This window comes from Pipra filicauda, unplaced genomic scaffold (assembly GCF_003945595.2).
Source record: "Pipra filicauda isolate LSUMZ 115617 unplaced genomic scaffold, ASM394559v2 scaffold53_size3534045_pilon, whole genome shotgun sequence".
Taxonomy (NCBI): domain Eukaryota; kingdom Metazoa; phylum Chordata; class Aves; order Passeriformes; family Pipridae; genus Pipra; species Pipra filicauda.
Window position 1 is genome coordinate 1,311,996 of NW_024104687.1, and position 23,663 is coordinate 1,335,658.

Here is a 23,663-nt window from a genome sequence, read left to right on the forward strand (position 1 = left end):
TCCCAGGGCGCCGTTCCCGGTACCCCGGGGGTCCGCCGGGCACTGCTGGACACAACCAGAAGTTTCCAGCCGGCGGCTCCTCCGCCGTCCCCCGCCCTCCTTCTCCTCCTCCTCCTCCGCGTCCCGCCCCTCGTCCCTCCCCCGCCGCCGCCCCCCGCGCCGCCGTTTCCAGACAGTTCCAGCCCCGCGCCCCCGCCCCGGCCCCCGCCGGATAAAGGCGCGGGCCCGGCCCCCGCCCCGCACTGTGCCCGCACCGCCCGGCCATGAGCGCGGCCGCGCAGACCCCGCCGCCGCCGCAGATGGAGGGCAGCGCCGAGCCGCTGCCGCCCGGCTGGGAGATCAAGATCGACCCGCAGACGGGATGGCCCTTCTTCGTGGATCACAACAGCCGCACCACCACCTGGAGCGACCCGCGCCTGCGGGCAGCGCCGCAGGTACGGCGGGACGGGGTGGCCGGGCCGGGGGTCCCGGCGGGGCCGGGGGGCACTGCGGGGTTCGGGGGGCACTGCGGGGTGCGGGGGCCGCGCTCCCCCCGCGCGGGGCGATGCGGGGAGGGCAGGAGCTGCCTTTTGTCTCTGACGCACTGCAGTCCCTTTTCCGTGCGTTAAATCATTCGATACCTCGGCCCCGGGGTGTTTATTTAAAGTTGGTGAAGTCCACCCGGACTGCCAGCGGAGAGGAGAACCTGATTTATTTTTCAGCTGTGAAACAGCCCAAATGGTGAGTGCCTTTAAAAAAACCAACCAAACAAAAACTCCACAAACAAAAACCCCCAGCACGGACTCTGGTTAAGTTTCGTTTTTCTTCCTTTTTTTTTTTTTTTTTTTTTTTTTTTTTTTAATTGTTTTCCCCCCCTTTTTCTTGTCCCTGGTCCCAAACTCTCCGAGCCGCTGCCCGCTCCGGTTTCGTTCCCGAAGCACGCTCAGGGAAAAGCCGCATCTCACTCCAAATATGTCCATGGAAGGAGAAACGCGGAGGGGAGAGCGGCCGGGATTTTGCCGGGGCCTTGAGGAATGACCCTTTCGGGTCAAGTAGTTCTCCGGGTTTTGGGGAATACAGCCCGTTCCTTCGGGAATTACAGCCCTCTGACCCAACAGCGCGACGGCTGCGGGCAGAAAGTGCTGGAAACTTGAGCGGAGTAGGAGTTGCCCGGTGGGAAGGCGATTCCCCCGGGGGCTCGGTGCGCTCCTCCGCGGGCAGCACCGCCTGTGCCCGGGCACGCCGGGCTGCCCGGCTCCCCTGCCCTGCCCCAATTCCCCCGGGAAGGGGCTCGGCCACGTCCCGGGCGCTCCGCGGGGCTGGCCCGGAGCCCGCCGGGGCGGGCCCGGGGGGGGCTGTGGAAGGGCCCGGGGGGGGCTGTGGAAGGGCCCGGGGGGGGCTGTGGAGGGACCAGGGGGCTGTGGAGGGACCAGGGGGCTGTGGAAGGGCCGAGGGGCTGCGCAGCCCCCGGTGCGGCTTCACTGCCCGTGCGGAGCGAGGGGGCTGCGGGATGCGAGGGACCTGCCGCAACTCTTTCTCTTGCAGCCTTGCGAGGCGCTCAAGAAGTGTTAATTATTTTAAGAACTTAATGTTTCTTAAAATAGCAATTGCTCGGTTTGTGAGCGCGGGCCGTGACTGAAAGCTCGGTGTGAGAGCAGCTGGCATTGGAAAGAAAGGGACGGGCTTCTCTGTCACAGATTAACCCTCTTTTCAGCTCTTTAAGTGCTACCTCGTTTGGTCTATAGATTCCAGTAATAATGCAAAGAGGTCTTAGGAAAATGTACTTTGCTAGTCTCAATAATCATATTATCATAGGAAAAAGTGCTTTATGTCCTCTTTGGAGGCACCATCTTCCAGCTCTAATGGGGCACCTGTTAACATTGGCTCTTATGGCAATAAAAATAATAAATAATGTGGGTTTTTATAACCATAAAACATACTTGAGAAGGAAAGTGTGCTGTTTACTCAAGGGCTTTTGTTACAGAAATACCACTTGAGACTAACCCATTTAACAGAACAGTGGCGTTTAAGCTGCTTTTGATAATTGTGTGAAGTGACTGGAAGTTCTCTGATGGGTCAGTTCTCTGCTTGAGTGGGTGCCTGAAACAAAGCAAATTTTCACCCTATCTCATGTGAAATTTGTGGTAATGAGAAGTGCCTCTTTTGCCAACTTGATCACAGATAAAAAAGTTGCACCTGCTTTTGAGCAGCTTTTGTGGGATACACATTCCTGCTTATAGAAAGAAGTAACAAATTTTCCTGTTTGGAAAAAGTGGGTTTGTTCAGTGAGAGACAGAAACGCCTCCAGAGATGAATATGGAAAACTGCTGATTTTTGAGAGTTCCTGTCTAATGTTCAAAGAAAAAACCCTCCAGTTTATGGCGATAGAAACTGTGTGTAGCTCCTCTCACCCAGCCGTTTGTCAGAGCCCTGAGTTAAGTATATCTGCTGGAATTCACGGACAATTCCTGAAATTTAGATTTAGTATCAGTAAATTTCATGAGGACAGGTACTATTTAGCAACAGAGTCATAGAATCAAGCCTGAGGAAACTATGTCTCTTCCTAAATAATGTTTTCTTAGCTAGGCAGTGCCAAAGAAGACAAATTACCCACTGACAGTGAATTCAAAATCCAGCAATGATTTTTGAAGATATTAGGCTTTTGTTCCTACCTAAACAAGGACAAAACCAGAGATGCAGGCAGAAGGAGAGACTAGATGGGAAGAGTTTCCTGTTTTCCTTCATTCTCAGTCTAGCTTAAATGAGAACTTGTGGCTTTTAGAAGTGATTTGAGAATGACAAAACCTGATTGCGTGTGTCAGACTTCACTTACCTTTGCAAGGCTCAAACTTGTACTGACTGTATTGCTTCACTTTCACTGAAATCAGACAGTGAAACTTGCGGTTTTTTATCACCTTTAAGGTGGTCTTACACTATATCTACCAATATCCTCTCTGTGAGTATTTGTCCTCTTTCTGTAGAGATTTTTGGCAACAAAATGAGGTATTACACTGGCTGTGGGCAATGAATGGAGCACAGATCTAGAGCTAACTGAGCTTTTCTAGCTTAGTAGTACAGCTGAGGCAGTGTCAGAGTGAAGTCCTGGTGTTCCCAAGTGCTTGATCCTGGTCTTCTCACTTACTCCAGGCTTAACATCAGTGTAGCCATGCTGACTGCAGCATTCTGTGCCAGAGACATAATCAGGTAAAAGTTGAAGTGGCTCCTTTGAAATTTTAACCCATGACAGAGTCATTTTAAACCAACGAAACCAGACCTCGATTTTGCATTTAACTCTGTAGTTTAGATGCATTTGTGAATTCAGCTGACTCTGTAATTTTCTCATTCAGTCTGGCCTTTTTTTACCCACATGAAGGATGGGTGTTCTTCCTCTGCACGTTTGCCTGTTCCTTGTAAGAAATCATTGCAGTGTAAGGCTGAATTAGGGAGACCTTCCTGAGAAAGAGGAGAAAAGTCTCTTACTGCTCCAGTGAGAAACAAGGCACAACTTTGCAAATGACCAAAACCCACTTATTAATGAAACTTCTTGCTAAACTAATGATTTTTGTTTCAAGTGTCTGATTAGTTAACAGTAAGACATTCGAGGAGTAAGGTACAATCAATACTGTGAAGCATGTATTTTACTGAAAGCATGTTTTCTAGCCATGTCACTCTTCCTTTTTTCCTTTGGTAGAATTACTGATTTCCTGTGCTTATCTGTTGTTATTTTTTGTGTTAACTTGGGGCATCACAGCTGTGCGTACTTCCTGCAAGATTGTCTTATAATGTTAAACTGTTAACTTGGTGTTCCTTAAAATGTTGGAAAAAAGTAGATTGCATTTAAAGAAGAAAACAAAACCAAGGCTTGTATAGGTATTTATTGATGCTCCTTCTACGTGTTGTTTCGCCATGCAATAAATGCAGCTAAAAATAGAGCAAAGGAATTGACTGTGCTGAGCTTTGCTGGACGGATATTGCAGTGATCAATAGCTCGCTGGTGCCTTGGGTTTGAGATAAAAGCTGGAGCAGCCAGGCCCACAGCCATAAAAGTGATCTGTGATCTATGTGTTGCTTGCAACGAGGACTGCACAGGCCTGATCAAAGGGAGAAGGAGCCATCTTACCCTCCCACTGACGCTTCACTGGTGTTTGGGGAACAACTTGCTACACCTAAGTTTCCATCCTCCCCCTTCCTGGCTGTTGTGACTCTTTTCTCTCTGCTGCCCCAAATAAGCCTGAAGTCACTCAATTCTCATCTCTTTAGTGGTGAATTTATTTTTGAGCACTGACTTCTCACGTTCGAGTTGAGCAAACAATTCTTGGGAGCCCAAATTAGAAATTGCGCCGGGGGTTCAGTCCGGCCTCTCTGAAACTGCATCTCTGGCAGTGCTGCACATCAGGGGAAGGGAATGTGAGGCTGGCTTAGCTGGCAATTAAGGCTTCTCCTACCTGCAGTGCTCTACATTACTAATGCTGCTGTGCACTCTGTCAGGTTAGCAAGTTAGTCACTGGGTTAAAAATTAGGTACTGCGTATAAAAGGCATAATGTGGAGCAGTGGCAAAATTATCAGTAGGGGATTTTTGGAGGATTGTGACTGGCTCTGTCCAGATTCCCTGCAGCTGCTCTGTGTAGTTATTTAAAGCCTCCCCTTTACATGGTAAGCAGGAAGTTAATTTATGGGGATATCAGTTAATCTGAAAACAAGAGGTGGATGGAATCGGAAGTAAGAGACAGGAACGTGAAGAACTCATTGCTGGAGATCATGGCAGTGTCTGGGCAATCGTGCAAGAGGCAAAGCAAAGGAGGTATTGCAGAGTTCTGTGGAACTCCTGGCACTGTGTGCCTCTTATCTAAAGGACAAAGGAAGACTACTTGTGCCAGGTGGCAGCATTCTTGCCTAGGAATCATATTTTTAACACTTGTATACACAGGCAGGATTTTTCCATAATCACATGGCAAAAATAGAGTTGTTCCCACTGGAACTGTGATAAGGCAGGTAACAGCCCAATATGCTGTGGGGTGTATAGACAGTATCACACCCCAGGTGAGCTCTGTCTCCAGAGCTTTCTGGGGCATCTGTGGTCTCTCTTCATGCCAAGTTAAAGGTAAATGTAAATTAGAAGAAATGGCTTGTTCACACAGATCACATTATTTAATTACAGAGAGAAGGAAAAATGCTGTATCTTAAATATGTTGCAGAAGCTGTTGGTTTGATTATTTTTCCTTCTTGGTTTTACAGACAGGAAAATCAGGCATGTGTTGGGTAAGCGACTTGTCTGGCATCACCCAGTAGGTCAGGTAGCACGAAAGTGGGTTTTTTATGGCTGATGGCAAAGCCTTATGATTAATAAATGAGGTGCAGTATAGCAAGTGGTTTTAGTGTTGGAAAATTGATGTTTAAGGAAGTGAAGTCACAGAAATGCTGCTTGCAAAATGAGATTTTAGATGCAAATGTGGACCCTGACTATAAACTGTGATATTCACAGCCCTCTCTTCAACCATTATTTACTTATTCTCATTTTTTTATGAGGCATGGTTTTGCTAATTCTTGAGACTTATACTTTCTCCTGTATTCCAGATTTCTGGTTCACAGCTAATAGGAAGGCAGCAGGTTGACTGCCTGCTTCTTAGGCAAGCAGGCAGTGAACAGGAATAACTGAATGAAGTGTGTCATTCTCATTGCCCTTGACAAGGATATCTCTGTTAGTCCTCTAAAGGGCTTTTCTTTAACCCTGCCCATTAAAGCTGACAGGGTGGGTGGTGATTCCAGCTCTCCTAAGAGTGCTCTGCTCCTTGCAGCAGTCATTGCTTCTTTCTCAAACATGTTCAGTTTGGCCCATCAGGTGCTTTCTGTGCACGGGCCAACTTCCACTCCTGGGCACAAAAGGCAGGTGATGTCATGTCAGCACTGAGGTGTTTTAGCTTCAGAATCATCTTAGTGATCAAAAGAGGACCTTTTTTGTTCCTGCAACAAGATTGATCTGCAAGATGGCCAATGTGTTTGCTCCAGGCTCTCTGTGCTGAAAAGCTTAGGATTAGGTTTCTCCTTTTGTTTCCAGTAGTGTTTATTTATTCCTGATGGCATCGCTGGCCTTCCTCAGTCAGAGCACATGTTAATGTAATACTTGGATAATACAACCCAATAATTACAAGAGGGAACAAAAGGCCTATTTGCCTACACATGTGTATGTTAGGAAATAAAAACTCAGCATTCACCAAGTGGAACATCAAAAGCAGCTTGGCCTGTAATTGGGTTACATGATGCGACTGACACGAAGTTCTACTGAGACAGCTCATGCAACTCAGCTTATTCATGCTTTCCTTCAGTCATTAGCTAATGATATCTTGCTCAAATGCCTGTGTGCTCAGTCCATATATTTAAGCACAAATGGTGAGTAAAAGGGTGAGAATGCAAAAGTCTTCAGCAGCTGAAGTTTGGAGTCAGCACTGAGAGCGGATCACTCTGCACCTCCCAATTTGTGTAGTTATCTGGGCACTGTTAATAAAACCTACTTCGTGCTAATGTTGTGCTATTAATATGTTCAAATACAAAGCACTGGTGAGAAACTTCTTAGAAATACTTGGAAATGCTGATTTCTGTTGATAGCAAAGCTAGTGTAGTACTTTTGCTTAGTTAACACAACAGAGAAGGAGAAAAGGTCTGGCCAGAAGTAAAATACAAATGCATATGGAATCCAATTCTAGTGCTTAGTTTTGCCTTTCTGTGACAAAATGTTCTTTTGTTTTGGTTTTTTTTAATAAATAGAATTGATGCATCATTCTTAGATTTTAATATTGGGTACTACTGTTTTTTCTGGTTATTCATGGTAATTTCTGATAAAAATATATTTTTGAGCATGTGTGCAAAGGAAACGTGGCTGTTGTATTTCAGTCACTCATTTTAGTTATGTTGTTGTATTTGGACGTGAAAGAACAGAATCGTGCTATTCCACTTCTTCCTAAATATTTAGGATCTGGGTTTAATATCATGGAAAATGTGTTCTGAAATTAGATTTTTATCAGGTATTAGCATTTTCTCAGTCATTTGAGCAACTAGAATACTTCTGTTTGCATGGTACTCCACAGCAGCAGCTTACAAGTTCAGGACCACTGAAGTCAGCAGACCCTCTGTTTGCTTACAGAAAGATGTTTAATCTCTTGGCAATGTTGGTAAATTCTGTTTTTCCTTTGCTTTAGATAATATTTACAAAACAGGTGCAATTTAAATACTTGCACTGCTGCTCTGCAAGAGCTACGGAGGTGCTACATGTGTGTATAATACACAGATGCTTTAGAGAACTGACTGTTGTACTGCAAATAACAGCCATGCAGGTTAAGAAAAATGTAAGAGTGTGATGGCAGCAAAACTTGCTCTTAAACTTTATCTTGTAGACCGTTTTAGTATAAGGGGAATGAAAAATGCATTATGTAAGGAGTCTCAAAAGGGAGATTCTGAGTTCAGTACAGCTATTCAAGTCATCTAGCATGCACACAGAATATTTTGACAAATTTAATTTGATTGGTACAGCCACCTGGAAAACTCCAATGGCGATTTGTTGGCATAAACAGTGAGTGAATTTGCAGGTTTCTGTGTTTCAGTCTGGAATAACACTTGAGCAGTCACTGGGGCACACTGGGAGTTCTGCCATTATCCACTCCAGATAGTGCAGCTGTATTAGGAATTCTGTTTCAACGCTGTTTTTTCTCTTGCTGTCGCTTTTTTTCCTTCCAATGGCTCGTGGTTTCAGAGCTCACTTAAAGTCCAGGCAAGTCGGAGGATTTTAGTGTCAGTTCTGAGCATGCCCTTCCCATGGGAAGCCAAGAGGAGGATGTAGGGGTATGAAGTGTTTTTTTCCAGTTGCACAACCCGTGCTGGCTGCACCTTTATTTATCGTGGTGATGGCCTGACAACAGAAACGTCCTGGTCCTGAGAGGTGGGAGCGCTGTCATTCCCTGAGCAGAAATCCCAGCGTGGCTCAGCTGCCCCTCACAGCTGGGCCAGAACACTCCCGTTGGACTGGATGGGAGGACTCTTCCCTCAGCACCTCCTGAAATGGTGGATTGGGTTTGAGTTCCTGGCGGTATTGCAGGCTCCCTGAAATGTAGACTGGGACTGTTGTCAGAATGTCTCAGCTGCTCAGGGGAGGTTTTTTTGCATTTCTGTGCTCCCCACTGTTTGGGGAGACTGTCTGTTAAATGTAAGTGAAGTGTGTGATCGGAGCTGGGATTGCTGCAGTGCTGGTACTCAGTCCTGCTGCTTACTGAAAATTGATTGATCCTCTGCTGCTTGTAGCTACTCTCAGCTTCGTTATTAAGGAATTTATTGTTTCTTTAGAGGAGGGCAGAGGAATTTTACTTCAGTTTGTTTTAAGGCAGAAATCTGAATTGGGTTCCTGGTTTTTATGTGTAAACATTCCTTTATTACACATTTCTCTCTTTGTGCAGATTTGTGTTCAATGTGAGCTCTGGACTTTTGCAGATAACATGTTTGTTAATATAACAAGCAAGAACTGTATGTGATGGAAGGCAAATAAAATCAGAAAATGGCTTTTTTTTTGTGTGTGTGCTGGCTGGGCTCTAAAGCACAAATTAAAGCATTCAGAGCAAATCCATGAATTTTTTTTCTCTGTAGGGTGATGATGGCAGTTTTCCAGAGCTTGATTCCCTTCCTCCCCCTTGCACACTGTCCCCAGGCACACCTGAGCTTCTCCTGCAGTGTTCCAGAACCTGTTTGTCCAGGCTGGAAATACAGACTCCCTTGCTCAAAACAGAACTGCTTGGGCTGAAAGCCTGGCCATGGGGGTACTGGGATCTCCTCGTACTCACTGTTGTGTAGGATTGTCACTAAAAAGGGACCCAAACCACTGGCAGCATCTCCCTGAACCCAAGGCCTTGGTAGTCTTTGGCCGTGGTGCAGAGTACATGGATTGCCCATGTTTGTGATTGTATGACGGTGGGAATGGAGAAAAAACGACCAGGAATGTTTAAGATGTGGTGATACAAACTGGCTAATGTAAGCAACTGTTTACAGAGTTAACTATTAATTAAGTGTTGAAAGGAACAATGTAGATTAGGAAGAGCAATTGTGATGAGAGCACTTTTTCTGAACCTGATCTCTGCCTCAGAGCTACTGATGGTGGGGAAAACAAGGACACTGCATTTGTATCTTCACTGAGGGCTGCTCCAGTATGACTGCACGGGTAAGAGGCATTGCTTTGTGGTTAGACCTGACTACAGGGGAAAAAAACCTGGGGCAAAGGACCAACTCTATACTAACTTTCCACAGAGGCAGCACAGGTTGTCTGAAGCTGTGAGAATATGTGAGAAATTATGGGAGTACAGTTTATGCTGTGGCTCTTAAGAGGGCCAGTATTTCTATTCAAAAAACAAAACAACCCCAAAGACAACAACAAGAACCAACCACACCAAACCCACCCAATAAAGTGGGCGGGTGAAGTAAAACTGAAGTTTTACTTCAGGTGCGAGATGAATCGTTTGGAAAAGCAGTCCAACCTGATTTTGGTTTGGTTCTGGGCTGCTGCTTTTGTATTTCTTACCAGGGCTTAAGTTGCTGTGGCAGATTTCTCAGATTGCTAGGCAGGTTCAAAACAAGGGCAGCCTCGCAGGTCTGAACATGAAGACATGGAAGGGGGGAAGCCCGTGGTTGGACTCTGGGTGGGGGGATGGACACTGTCCATGTTGAATCCTTGGCAATGATTTACCACTGTGGATTACTCCAGATGATTGGAGGTCTTATCCCCAAATGAAGCCGTTCAAAACACTGCAGACCCCCAAAATGCCAAGAGAGGAACTGACAACTAATCCTGAGCTCCCTACACCCAGGTGGAGTGGAGTGGAGCTGGTTTGGCTGACAGCCTTCTCATGTCAGGCCATCTGCAGGTGCTCCTGGCCCACCCAGCTCCTAAACCCTTCCCAGCACCGACCCTTCCCACAGAGACGCTGGAAGTGAGGGAATCTCCTTTTTATAGCAGTGGGAGCTGTGGCTGTAGTGGGGGTGGCTGGGGAATGCTCGGGTTACTCCGTCAGGGAGACTGCAGAGCAGCTGGTGCAGGCCGGGCACAGAATGCCTGGAGTCCACTTGGAGCACCAAGGTGCTTCTTCCCACTGTGGAATCATCAGTCTCCCTCCCAGCTCGCCCTGTGGACACTTGGCTCTGCCTCGGCCTCGCATTGTTGTCAGCTGAGCACACCTCACATTTATTTTCCTGCAGATGCAGTTTGCTGACGTAACCGCCCGTCCCTGCGGATCCCGGGAGAGGAGGCTGCCGGGAGGGCTCTGGGTGCGGGGTTGTGCCGGTGGGAGGTGAACAAGCACATGTTTGTTGGTGCGTGGGGTTCTGAAAGCCCCTGGACAGCCTGTGTTGAGCAGAGGAACGTGGTTTCCTGGTAGGGTGAATTTAAAATGACTCATCTGTCGGCGGTGGATCCCGGTGCAGACCTTGGCATGAGATCATCCTTGTTCTGCAGCTGGGAAAGCCAACTTCAGATTGCTGCTCCGTGCGAACTTTCTAGGCCTGGCTCTCCTCTGTGCCTCTTCCAGAATTCTTCCTTTGTGGAGGTTTTCTTTAATGAGTAAAAGGAAGTGGAGCATCAGGGCTCAGACTTTGAACTTGTTCCTTTCCGTGTTTTTTATCTTTATTAGTTTCCTTAAATAATAGCCTTTATTCTCTGAAGTTTCATTGCTTACAGGAATTCTCAGAAATTGCTTTTTAAGGGGATACTGTCATGTAGAAAGAACACTGATAATCTGGTTGGTAAAATAGTTAATTCCTAAGGAATTGGTATATTAACGCGTACAGAAGCAACATGAAATATTTTTACAGCTTAAACAACTCTTTAAAAATAGGGTTTCCAACACTTGCACCATATGTCCCCTTATTAAATTCTCCTCTTACTGAATAATGACATTACCCTCTGAATGACAGAGGTGCTTGTTATATGATCTGACTTAGAGATACATCTGGAACTTGGCCCTCGCGGGGTCTCAAAATAGAATGACCGATGCAGGAAGAACTTACTAGAGGACTTGTGAAGGCTCTGAGTACAAACCACTTCCCCCCTTGCCAGGGCTTTGACATTGTCCAGTGAGCCCACTCAGACAACGCAGGGATTTTTTCATCTTGCTTTTCAGCCTTTTCCTCTTTGTTAGACTGTCCTGTCTTCCCCTCCCCTCTCCCTCAATATTTACTGAACCGAATCCTCCCTTTGCTGGAAGTGAATATATTCTTCAGTGTGCAGGGTCAGTATCTCTTCAATTAGTTGGGGAAGAACAATACCAACGAGATTGTGTTTCTGATGGGATTAGTCTTCCTTGAAAATGTCCTTTCAGATGTTATGTGTAGCACAGATGTGTTCTGAGAGGTGCTAAGGAAATGCCTCTTGTTTGAATTGGATGAGCTCCACCTGAAGAGGGTGGGCTGATGGCTGAAAGCTATAAATGCATGCTAAATAAGAAATCTTGTAGTTAGGCAGGTGTTTTAAAGCCCAAGTTAGTATTTATGAGAAGTGGGGCTGAAGGCCCCACACAGGAGCAGATTTTTTAGCTTGCTCTCTTCTGCTGCCTGCACAGTTAGCACCTGCTGTTCGCTGCCCGGCACAGGCCTCAGAGGTCTCAGCTCCTCACACGCAGCTGATGCTGCTTTTAGGACGGACCTTCAGGCAGCTTTTTCTTACCAGCTTTACTGAGCTACCAATAAACACCGTGTGATGTTTTTGACTTCCAGGAAGGCCAGTCATCAGCAAACGGCCCATCTCGCGACAGCCCCAGGCAGCCGCCGGCAAGAGAAGGAAACATGGGATACCCCAAGCTCCGGGCCGGCTACATCCCCATTCCCGTCATCCACGAGGGCCTGGACGGCAGGCAGCAGCACCCGTGCTTCTCAGCCCCGCAGCCCGGGGCGCAGAGGTACAAGGCAGAAGCTGTGCCCAGCGCGGCGCAGGCACAGCCACCGCTCCGAGGGGCCTATTCCAGCCCCGAGTCCCCCGGGCGGGGGCCGGCGGAGGCCGCCCAGGCGGATAAACAGTGTGGACAGACAACGGCAGCTGCGGCACCGGCAGCACACGGACCCGAGGTAACCGCGGCACCGCGGGCTGGCTCCGCTCTGCGCCCGCAGCCTGCGTGGCCTCAATGTCACACGGGGAGCTGATCCTTCAGAAAAGCCAGACTTGCCACGGGATTGCATTTTCCCGATGCTTTCCCAGTATTAAAATGCAAAAGTTGCGCGGTCACGGCGGCGTAAATGTGTCTGGGTTTTGTAGGGTCACCTGCTTCCACTCTGGAGTGGTTCTGCAGAGATAAATGCATGTGAAGGACTTCTGCAAAAAGCAGCCTCTGAGCCGAGCAGGTCCTGCAGCAGGGGAGGGGTGTTCAGGGGTTATACAGGTTCCCTCACAAGTGGAGGATAAAGACAAGTCTCTTGTGTTCTGCACCATGAGCCAAAGTGAAGCGAACAAAGTGGGAGAGACAAAAATAAAAGTGTCCAGTCAGCGAACAACCCAGGCCACTTCAGAAGTTCTTAATTTAATATTTCAGTTGTATAAAGAGTATGGATTTACATAAAAGCAGATTTGAAAGTGAATTGTAAGGTGGTTTTGTCCTTCGGTGGCATGTGAAAATATTTTCAAACTATGAACTTATTTGAAAAAAGTCACCCTGCTTGTTCTGTGTTTCAGCTGGTAGGATTTTGGTTGGCCTGTTCTCTGTGGAGAACTAGCAAATTGGTATTCTTGTAACGTATGGAAATACCAACCTCATTTTTATTCAAAGTAAGATGAGCAGGAAATTCAGCCTTCACCAAGCTGAAAACATATCAGGTCTGTAATTCAGCGGTAGTGGCATCTTGTCTGAAACTTATTTGGAGTCTGAACAATGTAATTAAAATCCTGTTGGCAGGTTTCTCAGCTGTCTTGACTAACGATGCCTTGTCCATGCAGCACCAGGACAAGAGGCCCAGCTTTTCCTGTTTCCAAGCTTTGTGTTGTCTGCAGAGTGGCTTCAGGAATGTGTCTTCTGTGCCACTTACTGAAGTCCTGAGAGATAACCAGAGAGGACTCAGAAGTTGATGTGACAAACTTGGGCAGTGCAGTGATGGTACCAACTGAGCAGAGTCTGTGTTGGTGACTGCAAGCTGTGTGTCAGCAAGGCCAGCAGTAGTGCCAGTGCTGGGGGCTATAATGCAAACCAGCAGTTGTTTATTTAGGGTTGCTGTTTCATGGGCAGCTGAGCGTTCACCAGCACCAAAAGAGGAGGGGTCTTGTTCCCCTTCTCTCCTGCCTCGCCTGCCCTTCTCTTGCCTTCTGGCTGTGTTGTCCTGCCCTCTCCTGTGCCAGTTCCAGTCTGATCTGGCCTTTCACTGAGCTGTGTCACACACCCAGAAGGGAATCAGCTGCTGGAGCTGGTGCAGAGTGGGTGAGGGGATGGACTGGCAGAGCAGGAGGTGGGAGGCAGCTGGGAACAAACTGCAGACCCACAACCTTGAACATGCTGAGAACTGGATTCTGCAGCAGCTCAGCCCAGTGCTTGTTTCTAACAGCAGGTCTAAGCTAGTGCAGCTCCTGCTGCTGGTGCCAAGGGGTTGAGGTGCTGGAAGGTCCAGGAGAGGGGGGAAGAAGGGGCATTAGCCATATGTGTATTGCCATAGCCTGATACCAACTTAGTGACATGCTTTATAAAACCCCCAACAAAACATAGAGAATCTGTTAGTGTGAGTGGGATCAGAAGTCAAAACGTTGTGTGCCTCTGTTAGGGTTTGATTTTTGTCTCCAGCTTAGAATTTGTTTGCTTAGCTTACTTTACCTCAAATTTGACAGGTTTAGACAGGAACAGCCATGCAAAAGCAGCAAACATTCTGACTGAGCATCCACTCCCTGCTCATTTGAGGGCTGGGAATGCTGTAGCTCAGGTTTCTGCTTGTTCTAATGATGCTCTCACAACTTCTGTGGTTTGTCTAGTGAGGCTCTTGGCCAAAAAACCAGGGAAATGGAGCCCTTGCATGCCGGAAACACAAGTTCAGTTTCTATGATGACTGTCTCCTTTTCTCTTTGAAAATGAAAAGTATCAGCACAAAATGGTTAAAATGTACTAATGGAATTTGTTTTCATGGCAGCCTCAACCTCCAGGAGCATCTGATTCTCCAACAGTTTCCCCTCAGTCCTCTGGCAGACCCAATGCAGGAAGCCACCAGCTTCCTCGTGGTTATATTCCAATTCCTGTGATCCACGAAAATCTCCCCCGTCAGCCGACACAAGCCTACCACCAGGCCCAGAAGACACACTACCCTGCCCAGCAGAGCGAGTTCCAAGCCCACCAGCCGGTGTTCCACAAGATCCAGCCCGAGGAGAGGGAGCCCAAGGCGCCGCGGGCGCAGTCTCCGTTCAGGGTGGCTCAGAGAGGCTCTTCGAGTCGGGAGAGTTCACCAGCCAGAGTTACCACCCAGATCCAGCCCCCAGCTCCCATCAGAGTGCAGACAGTTGTAGACAGACCCCAGGTACGTAGAGCTGGGAAGGGAATCACCTCCCAGGGACTTTAGGCTAGAGCTGGAAAGTGAGCTTGTACTAACACATACATGAAAGCACATAAAGCAGTCTCCGTTTCGAGATTTAAACAGGCTGGGAGATACTGAGATTAACATTGGGAGATACTGAGGTTAACATTAGCAGCAAGTTGCCTTTCCACCTACCTCTCAGGACTATGGAGTCTTTGGATCACTGAAATGTGATTTAAGACATGATTTGATCTTCTCTCGTCAGAGTATAATTTGGTGTAATTACACTGAGGTCACCGATGTTGCATTATGTTTATGAGAAGAAAATCAGGTCCATGGGATTTGTGACATCTATGTAAATATACTTCACAGATGTCTCAGAGCCATTTAGGGATAGCATCAGATGCACAAAATCATTTTAGCTATGAAGAAAAAGGATCAGCAAAATCTAGTCTTAGAGCTTTTTATTCTTCCAACTTGAAGCATGCTCTTGGTTGTACAACCTGTTGCTCATTGAACACTTTTTCCATGTTAAAATTTTTACTAAAAGTGCAGTTAAAGACTACTGGGAATTAGACAGCTGTGAGCGTGTGGAAGTGGGTGTGTACAAGCTTCGATTTCCTCTCTGGAGAGAAAAATGAGAGGAGCAGAGTTAGGTTAATATATTTGAAAACCCATGTGGTAGGACAAAACAAGGAAGACTTCAGGTTAAATAGCATATTTTAGGTCATAGTGCTAATTTATTTTCGTGGGTGAGAGTTTGTGCTCCCTACTCAATTTTTATGTTCAATGGGTAAAGCAGTAAGAGGTTGTCAGTGCCGGCCACTTACTTATTTGGTTTAAATAACATATAGATATTTTAGATATAAATATTATATAGAAAATATAGATATTTCAGCCATCTAAATCCATGAGAGTTGGATTTGGCATCTTTCAAAATCCTTGTATATGTGCACGAACAAGTAAAGGAGGTGTCAGGGAAAGGAAAACACAGATCTCACTCACAAAATGCAGTCTTCTGCTAAGATCTCAAAACTAATCTCAATTTCAAGAGGTTTCTGATTTGATGCCATAGATCTGGAGTAATCCCAAGGATTGTCCCTAATCACTCCAGTGTAATAAGATTGACACAGTAACCTCTGCATGTAAATATGCTAAAGATAAAATCAGTAAAAATAAGCACTAGCAAAAAAAAAAGGAATGCCCTGAAAATAGGAACAGGATGAGAATAGCCCAGAATGTGACTAAAACTCAAAGTAGTTGGCTTTTCAAGAAAGGTGAGCTCTCAATTATTGACCCACAGGATGAAATCTTGACTGTGCTGCTGTCAGCTGCAAAAGATCTTACTGACTTCAGTCAGATCCTGTCTTACAGAACTGCTCATGGGGCTGACTTTATTAAGCACAGGCAGGATTTGGTGTACTGAAGTTTAATGTTTGTGAGAGTTGATTTGTGCCTGTAGTCTGCAATAGCTTGGAAATGCTTTTCAGCACAGTGCTGTTTTTGAAAACAGTAAAATTCAGCAGTGCACAAGAATGATTAATCATCTCGTGTGAAAATGGCACTGCTAGGAGGACAGAAAACTGGGGGTTAGGTTACTTGTTCTTTAGAAGGAAATAAGGAGCTTTGTGTCTCAACACAAAACTTGCCTTGCTCACCAGGTTTCTCAGCAACAAGTCCCTCCTCAAGAGCCACCAAGAGCACCCCCTGCGCCTGAAACGAAGCCTGAGAACAAGGCAGCCCCACCGCCCGAACCCGAGGCACCGTCAACATATATCCCAATTCAGGTCACCCACCAAGAACCAGATCCTAAACTACCACCCCAGAAGCCTCCAGCCATGGCAGAGAAAGCTGATAAAAAGGCTCATCCCCCTGCTAAGGTTGCTCCCCCACAGGAAAGGCCTCCTCCTGAGGAAGCGCCGCCGCCACCGCCGAAGACGATGGAAACAGGAGAACCTCCAAAGCATCCTGGTGTTTTGAAAGTGGAAGCAATCCTGGAGAAAGTACAAATGCTTGAGCAGGCAGTCGACTCCTTTGAAGGCAAGAAAACTGACAAAAAATACTTGATGATTGAAGAGTATTTGACCAAAGAGTTGCTAGCCCTAGACTCAGTGGACCCTGAGGGTCGTGCGGATGTGCGCCAGGCCAGGAGAGATGGTGTAAGGAAGGTCCAGACCATTTTGGAAAAACTTGAACAGAAAGCAGAAGATGTCCCAGAACCTGTTGATGGACTTCAGCCAAATTGTCCAGAGCCTAAGCCACCACAGGAAATCATGGAGATTGAACCTGTGGTAGTCAAGAGTAAGGGAGATACCAGTAATAAAAATGCTAAAGAGGAAACCAAAATGGAAAGACATCAACCTGAAACGAAGGAAGAAGTGTTTACCAATCTGGCTACTACGACAAACACATCTAATAACCCAACTGAACCATAGCTATGTGCTGAAATCCAAATCTCTCAGACTTTATAACTTAAAGTGTGTTTAAGTGAATTTTAAGTTGCATGCATTTCCGGAGCTCTTTTCAACTGGTTTTAATCAACGTAGCAGCTTGGGACACAGTAAACACTTTGTGGGGAAAGGAGGGAGCTAGAAAGAATGTAATGCATTTATCCTTTATTCTTACACTATGTAAAAGACATGTTTCAAAAATAAACCCTGTACATTAATTGCTTTTAGATCAGCTGAGTGGGGGAAAAAACCAAACTACTTCAGGGTTAATATTGATGCGTGTTGTTTAGGGTGTATTCTTTTGCAGGTGATTTTTGTAAAATCAGTGGCCTGCATTGTCAGAATACCAGTCCTCTTATAAGTATAGCCACTCTTAACAGTAATGTTTTTATTTTTAATGTTCACAGTTGGGCACTTTAAGTAATGATGGATAGAAAGCGTGTAAGAAACTGTAGGGATATTTATATGTGTGCAGGACTTCAATGCTATATTTTAAGAGGGAAATAAAATGATATGGAAGCCAAATTTAGTCTTGTGATTTTATAAGGTGGAAATGTAAAGGCAGTAGTTGGATTTAAAAACACTCTCTAAACACAGAGATTTGTTAGAGCAGCGTTGTAGTTGAAGTCTGACAACTGTTTTCTCACCAAGACCAAAATGGTGTCTTTCCTCATTCACTTCCTCCCTTTTGATGTTGTTGCTGTATCCCATCTATGGATTCAGGAAGAAATTTGGCTCAGCATTTCCCTCTCTCCCCAGGAGTCACCACGTAACAGAAATGTTTATAACATTGAGATCTGTATCTACTGTGGTTGTCTTACAGAAATTTACGGTATCTTAACTTCTTCTGCACAGTCATTAATTGTTTATTAACAGTATTTCTGAATTTCCAGCCAGACACACTCTGTTTATAGGCCCAATCTGATTCCTCTCATTTTGTGAACAGTTTAAGCAGTACTTTTGTTCTAAGTGATTAGAGACTTACACTTAAAGAAGGGCCATAAGACCTACTTCAGGTACATCCATGTCAAATGGAAGCAGCAGAGTCAGACCAGTGCAGAAGGAGTGCAAGGGAGGAGGGGCTCCTAACCAAAATCCAGAAGTTACCCTTGATTTGCATTTGTAAAATTAACAAATCTTTTTTTACCTGACAGCAGGTTTACAGCGTAGGAGGAAAACTTCAATATAGCTGCTCAAGGCAATTGATTATTTACTGAACTATGCTCTGAATCATGAAAGGGGATTGGAAATGGGGTTTAAACCCATCTGAAAATCTGTTTTTAGGAGGCAGTTTGAGAGTCATCATTGAGAACTGTCACTCTATTTTAAAATAACATGTAAACTGTAGTGCAACGTGTGGTTTTGAAGTAACAGTGTGACTGTGAACTGTCTGCTTAGTTGTAGGTAGAAGGGTGATGCTTCTTTTAGTTTCATTTTGATGGTCAACATCATCATGTAAGAATACACAATGTCTTGTAGCCTTTTGGCTCCCCTAGCTTTGGGAGCAGCATTGTAGGCATTCTAGTGAAGAGGTGTGAAAGTTCATCTGCCTGCATGATTCTTGCATGAACTCACTTCAGTGACATATTGCTCATGCAGGATTACATTTCAGCTGAGGACACACATCCCTGACATCATGTAACAAAAATATTTAAATCGAGGAAAATCAGCTCTGGGTTTTTAGAACTGAGCTCTAAGGGAAGTCTGGGAGGCACAAGGCCCTGTCTCTGTATGGTTTTGTTTAGTAGTCCACTAAAACAATCCAGATTAAAACCACCTCATTAGCTGAGGTGGCACTATACAAATTAAGATTGTAGTCTTAAAAATGTACTATTTACAGGAAGTTAAACAGGTGCTAGCTTTTTAAACATGTCATCTGCTGCTAATGGAGCCTGATTCATGTTATACTCTGACTCATGTTAGTCAGAGTAGGTGGAGTCAAATGTAATTACAACTGATGGGGTTCTTTTTAAGAAGCAAAGCTGGAGGTAGAGCTACACTCTGCCAAGTGGCACTTGAAAAGTTGGTCATTAAAGTCAGTGATACTCCTGCAGAACTAGGTACAGCTCAAAATGAGTGAGGTTTCATGATCTGGCCTAATAAGGGAAAGTACATTTGGCTGCCCTGGAGCTGCTGGGCTGGGAGACTGCTGCTCTGAGTCATAGTCTCTCTTTGTTTCCTCTGTTGCTCAAGACTAAACTGTGCCCAGTCCAGCATATATGTCTTGACACATCAGCATAGCTACAAATTCTGCATAAGGGCTGGGAGGAGGGAGTAGCCAAGGAGGAAGCAGTTGAAGATTCCTACCCATTCCTTGTAAGCTCCTGCCCTATTCCTTGCAGAGCCTGTTTGCTTCCTGGTGTTGGTACCGATGCTGGGGGGAGCTGGCAGAGGACAGGAAGAAGATTCTTCATTAACTTGCATTTCTGCAGCGTGGTGCTGGCTGGTCTGTGGCTTGAGCCTGGGTAATTTGGCTTTGAAACTCAGGTAGAAAGTACTCAGGGTTTTAATGCTCACAATAGGTGTTATGTTCCATCACATTACTTTTCACATATAGCCGTGCACAGCAAAAAGCAAATGTGCTGCTGAAAGCAAGATGCTCAAATACAAGGTGCAATTGCAGTAGTCATTTCAAAAAAATTGACTAAATGTCAAGCAATTAATTTATTCTAGAGGCAAACAATCCCCAAGTCAGGGAGAGGCACTGCTTCAGCTCATTTACAAGTAGCAAGAGGGGTATGAAAAGCCTGTACACGGAAGCACAGTGAAAGCTCAGGCTATTTTCTGAGTGCACTCTCTTGTCCAGCTTGTGATATTTTAAATGCCACTAGTGGCCTGTTCTCTATATTTAAACTCTCCCAGCAGCAAGGCATTGTGTTTCCTATAAATATAGCATTTTGACTATTTATTTACACACAGCCAAATCATGCCCTGCCCTGAGGAAGGGGCAGCAGAAGTTACATTGCCCCCCAGAGCATGCTGAGACAACTGTGCTCTCTGGTGTCTGATTCCTCCCTTTTTCCAGGGGGAGGTACAAGCTCTTTATCTGGGATATGTTTTACCTCCAGCTTTCTGTTAGCTCAGCTGTATTTGCAGACAAGCTGGGGAAGGAAAGGAGAACAAATCAAACTCCACCTAGAAGGCAGGAACGCAGCACAACAGTGTGTAGAGGCAGGTCATGCCCCTGCACTCCAGGAGCAGTTAAGGCAGCCTAGGAAAGCCCTTGTATCCTGGGAAAGCTCAGGATCCTCAGGAAGGGTATATCATGGAACTTCTTAAACTGGTAGCTGAAATAATAATAATAAAAAAACTTCTGGTGGCTGGCACATAGCTGCTGAAGAGGACAAATCTCCATCAAGGTATGTTTGTGACAAGGTTTTAATTTGCTGGGTTTTCAATCTCCCTCCTTAGATGTGCATGCGTTGATCTTTTTAAATATAGAAGGCACTGCTGCATCCTGGACTTAAATGAGACACAAACATGAGGGCAATATGGGCTGAGACCAAAGGACTAGTTATGGGCAGTAATATCCATGCTTTTGGTCCTATTGCATCCAAGAAATAAAATGCAGGTGTACTAGCAAAGAAATTTAAATGCTGTGAATGTTTAATATTATATAAATCTCCGGGTTTGTTAGAAAAGCTATCAGTACCATAGTTTTTCTGACAGAAACAAATCCAGCCCTTTTGGGCCACAGGGGTAAAGGAAGCCTTTAGAAATAACTAATCTGAGCTCAGTGCTTGCTGCAAAATACAGATTGAAGCCAGAAGTTAACCATACAAAATACCATTTCCTGAAGCCTTACCATAAAATATTAGAACTCAACCCCTAAATTTCTCTGGAGATATATATAATATTGTCATTAGTGACATATGAGCACAGTCATTTTAGCAATAGATACAATGATTTCATTGGCACTTTCACCTTTATTTTTGTGGCTAGAAGCATTCTAATGGTACAGGAGAGCCAAATGAGCAAGTGTGTTTGTTTTTCTCTTAAGGTAAAGCATTTGTTTGAAGATAAATGGGTGACACTGAGGTCCATTAGCCTTTGTGCTGGATAAGTTGGGTTTCCAAGCTCAGTATTGTGTGTGGTATCAGTCTCCACACCAGGAACCACGCTGTGTAACACTAGAGACCAATGTAATTGTATGCCAGCCCCTGCCACCCAAGGCAAGAGTTATTTTAAGATGGGCAAGAAGTTGGTTACAAAGCAGGGGAACATACCAATTCTCAGTCAAATTCCTCTCCAGAATTTATAAATAAGCAATTTTAAAAAAGAGGCTAGTTCATTTGTTTCCTACTGGAATTTGCACTGGAATTTCCACTGCTGTCTCCAGAAGCTGGAAATCTACACCAAAGGCACAGGCCCAGCTTTAGTTTCCATATGTCCTTGCCCCAGCAAACTGATGCAAGCAGAAGTGAAGGATTTAATGTTACATTTCAGATTATAAGGAGAAAACTGCATTTGCCACATGTGTTTCAGGAAATAGTTTCAAAGGGCACTGAGCTGTGGAGACACAATTCATGTGTCAGAATTAAACATGGAATATGGGGCTCTTTATCTCCACTTCTTTATATTTGACATCTATTCAAGGAATGTGCAACGTTCTCTGACGTGTTCACAACAAATACAGAAATCACTGGTAGAGTTTGCACTACTGGATAACATTGTTGGAAGTCTTGATAAAAAGGCTGGAGATAGAGATGAAAATAATTAGCTTCTCCTAATGAAATATGGTACCTATTCTAGGAATGAGGTGAGCAGGCAAGAAACTGTAACAAACTGTGAGGTATTACTGCTTCTATTTTATATATTTGGCGTACCATGATCTGTCTGCAGGGCTGTTCAGCTGCCTTCACAAATAGAAAATTATTTTAAAAAATGGGGGGTTATCTGAGTTTTGAAACACTAAAAGAAATACACTGAATTTAGCAGCAAAGGGGTGTGGATCTGAGCTTGGCTTTGCTGTGTTTCTGCAGCCCCTGACAGTGAACAGAGAAGATTTGCAAAATCATTTGGTGAACTTTGAGTTCCCATCCACTCCTGTCTTGTCAGGAAAGCTCAGCTCCTTCCATTTGCAGAAATGAGCAGTGTCTGGAATAATTCCCTCACGCAATTCCCACAGGGTTGGCAGGCAGATAATGTGTTTTCCACAGCCCATATAGATCTGTGGCAAAGAACAGGAGTCATCAGCAGTCTCTCACCTCTGCAAGTGCACAGCTCAGAGTGTACAATCTGTTAGTAAGAGCCATAATTTTTAAACCGGGCGAGTTTTTCTATTTTTTTTAATAAAAATGAGATTAAACCAAGGAAAACCTAAAGCAATGTTGCCCAATGGCCAAAAATACAGCAATTTTTACTTCCAAAGTAAAATGGATGAAATGATGACACATACCCTTAATTAGGCATTTGACTGAAATCATATAATTTACTTTAAAACTTTAGAATTCTGTGAGCATCTGCTGATGCTGAAAGTGCACAGAAGCACTACCAAATTTCAAATTGTGTTATTTAAGTATTTAATTCAGTTTCAAATATTTGAACTGGTAGCTACTAGTGCATCTTGACTAAGGTTAAATCTTGCACATTAGAGGTATTTTATAATTCTTATCAGTAGTTACTTCAGTATGCTACTCTGAATAAAAAAGTATCAGGACTGCAATGTAACTGTATGGATATATTAGATTACACTGAATAAAGGATATAAGTAGGGTTGGATAACAATATCATAAACAAATATTGCTGCCTAGAAACAGCTGGCATAGACACATTAAAATATTTAAGGTACCTTTAATATTAACTACCTAGCAACAAGTCCCTGATTACTTCAAGGAAAACAGGCACTACTAGGGAAGGCAGGAATCATAGCAATTATTATTCTTATACTTCTTTTTTTCCCAGTAACAATTAGACACATAACTCTTATTATATAACATACAATTACATGCATAGGGAATCCCTGCCTTAAATAGTTGGTGCTTGACTACACTGAGAAACAATATATGGCTGTGCAATTACAGGATGTGTATTTGATAGAGCTGAGGAACTGGCTCTCTGCATCACCGGGTCAAGTTCCACCTCTGCTCTGATTTACAGCGTGACCACAGCAGCTCCCGTGCCCACACATCCCTGCTGAGGTGCTTGCAGTGCTAAGGCAGTTGTGGCACAGCACAGGCAAACACAGTCTAAGGCACGTTCCAGGACAAGAGAACCAGGGCAGGAGGTGTCTCACCTCCCCTGACGCTGCTCCTGTCACTTAATCCAGCCGTGTGTTACTCCCCCAGTGCCCTGGCAGGAGGGGGCACAGCTGGGCACTGCTGTCCCTGCACCACCATCAGGTGCCCTCGGTGTCCTTGGCAGCTCCCGAAGGCAGAGCTTCCTCCTGCGGCGTTTGTAAAACACCCAAAGGACCATGATGGAAAATGGTTTCCTGTCGTGGTTAAGAGAACTTTCTCATCTTGGGTGTGCTCATCCCAGCAGTGAGTAAACACGTTGGCAGGATGCTTTCCTGCTGTGGTGGCAGGCTCTGGGATGTGCCTGCATTCCTGGGATTTCTTTTCAAAGCTTGTAAAAGGTGTCAGGTTAATGCAGGTTTGCAGGGTGTTGGAGGCCTTGGGTTCCTGATGTTCTAGTTATAACAAACATTGACACGTCCAGTATTTTAACAGCCAGGATATTTTGAGATTTGGCTTCCAAACTGGGTTTTGTAGAACTCTACTTGTACATGACAC

The 23,663-nt window shown here is 45.1% G+C and overlaps 1 protein-coding gene across 1 annotated transcript; it reads left to right on the forward strand.

Moving 5' to 3' along the window:
- Positions 1-224: 224 nt before the first annotated feature.
- Positions 225-17,454, forward strand: BAG3 (BAG cochaperone 3). The gene is made up of 4 exons (XM_027746498.2): positions 225-434; positions 11,720-12,067; positions 14,102-14,482; positions 16,141-17,454. The coding sequence occupies exons 1-4, from the start codon at positions 264-266 to the stop codon at positions 16,912-16,914; spliced, it is 1,674 nt and encodes a 557-aa protein (XP_027602299.2). The 5' UTR covers positions 225-263; the 3' UTR covers positions 16,915-17,454.
- The last annotated feature ends 6,209 nt before the right edge of the window (positions 17,455-23,663 follow it).

Bases quoted from the DNA above. Each gene is read 5' to 3' on its own strand.
- BAG3 (XM_027746498.2), top strand. From the start codon at position 264: ATGAGCGCGGCCGCGCAGACCCCGCCGCCGCCGCAGATGGAGGGCAGC. The intron at 435-11,719 runs GTACGGCGGGAC...TTTGACTTCCAG, and splicing joins GCCTGCGGGCAGCGCCGCAG to GAAGGCCAGTCATCAGCAAA. The intron at 12,068-14,101 runs GTAACCGCGGCA...TTTTCATGGCAG, and splicing joins CGGCAGCACACGGACCCGAG to CCTCAACCTCCAGGAGCATC.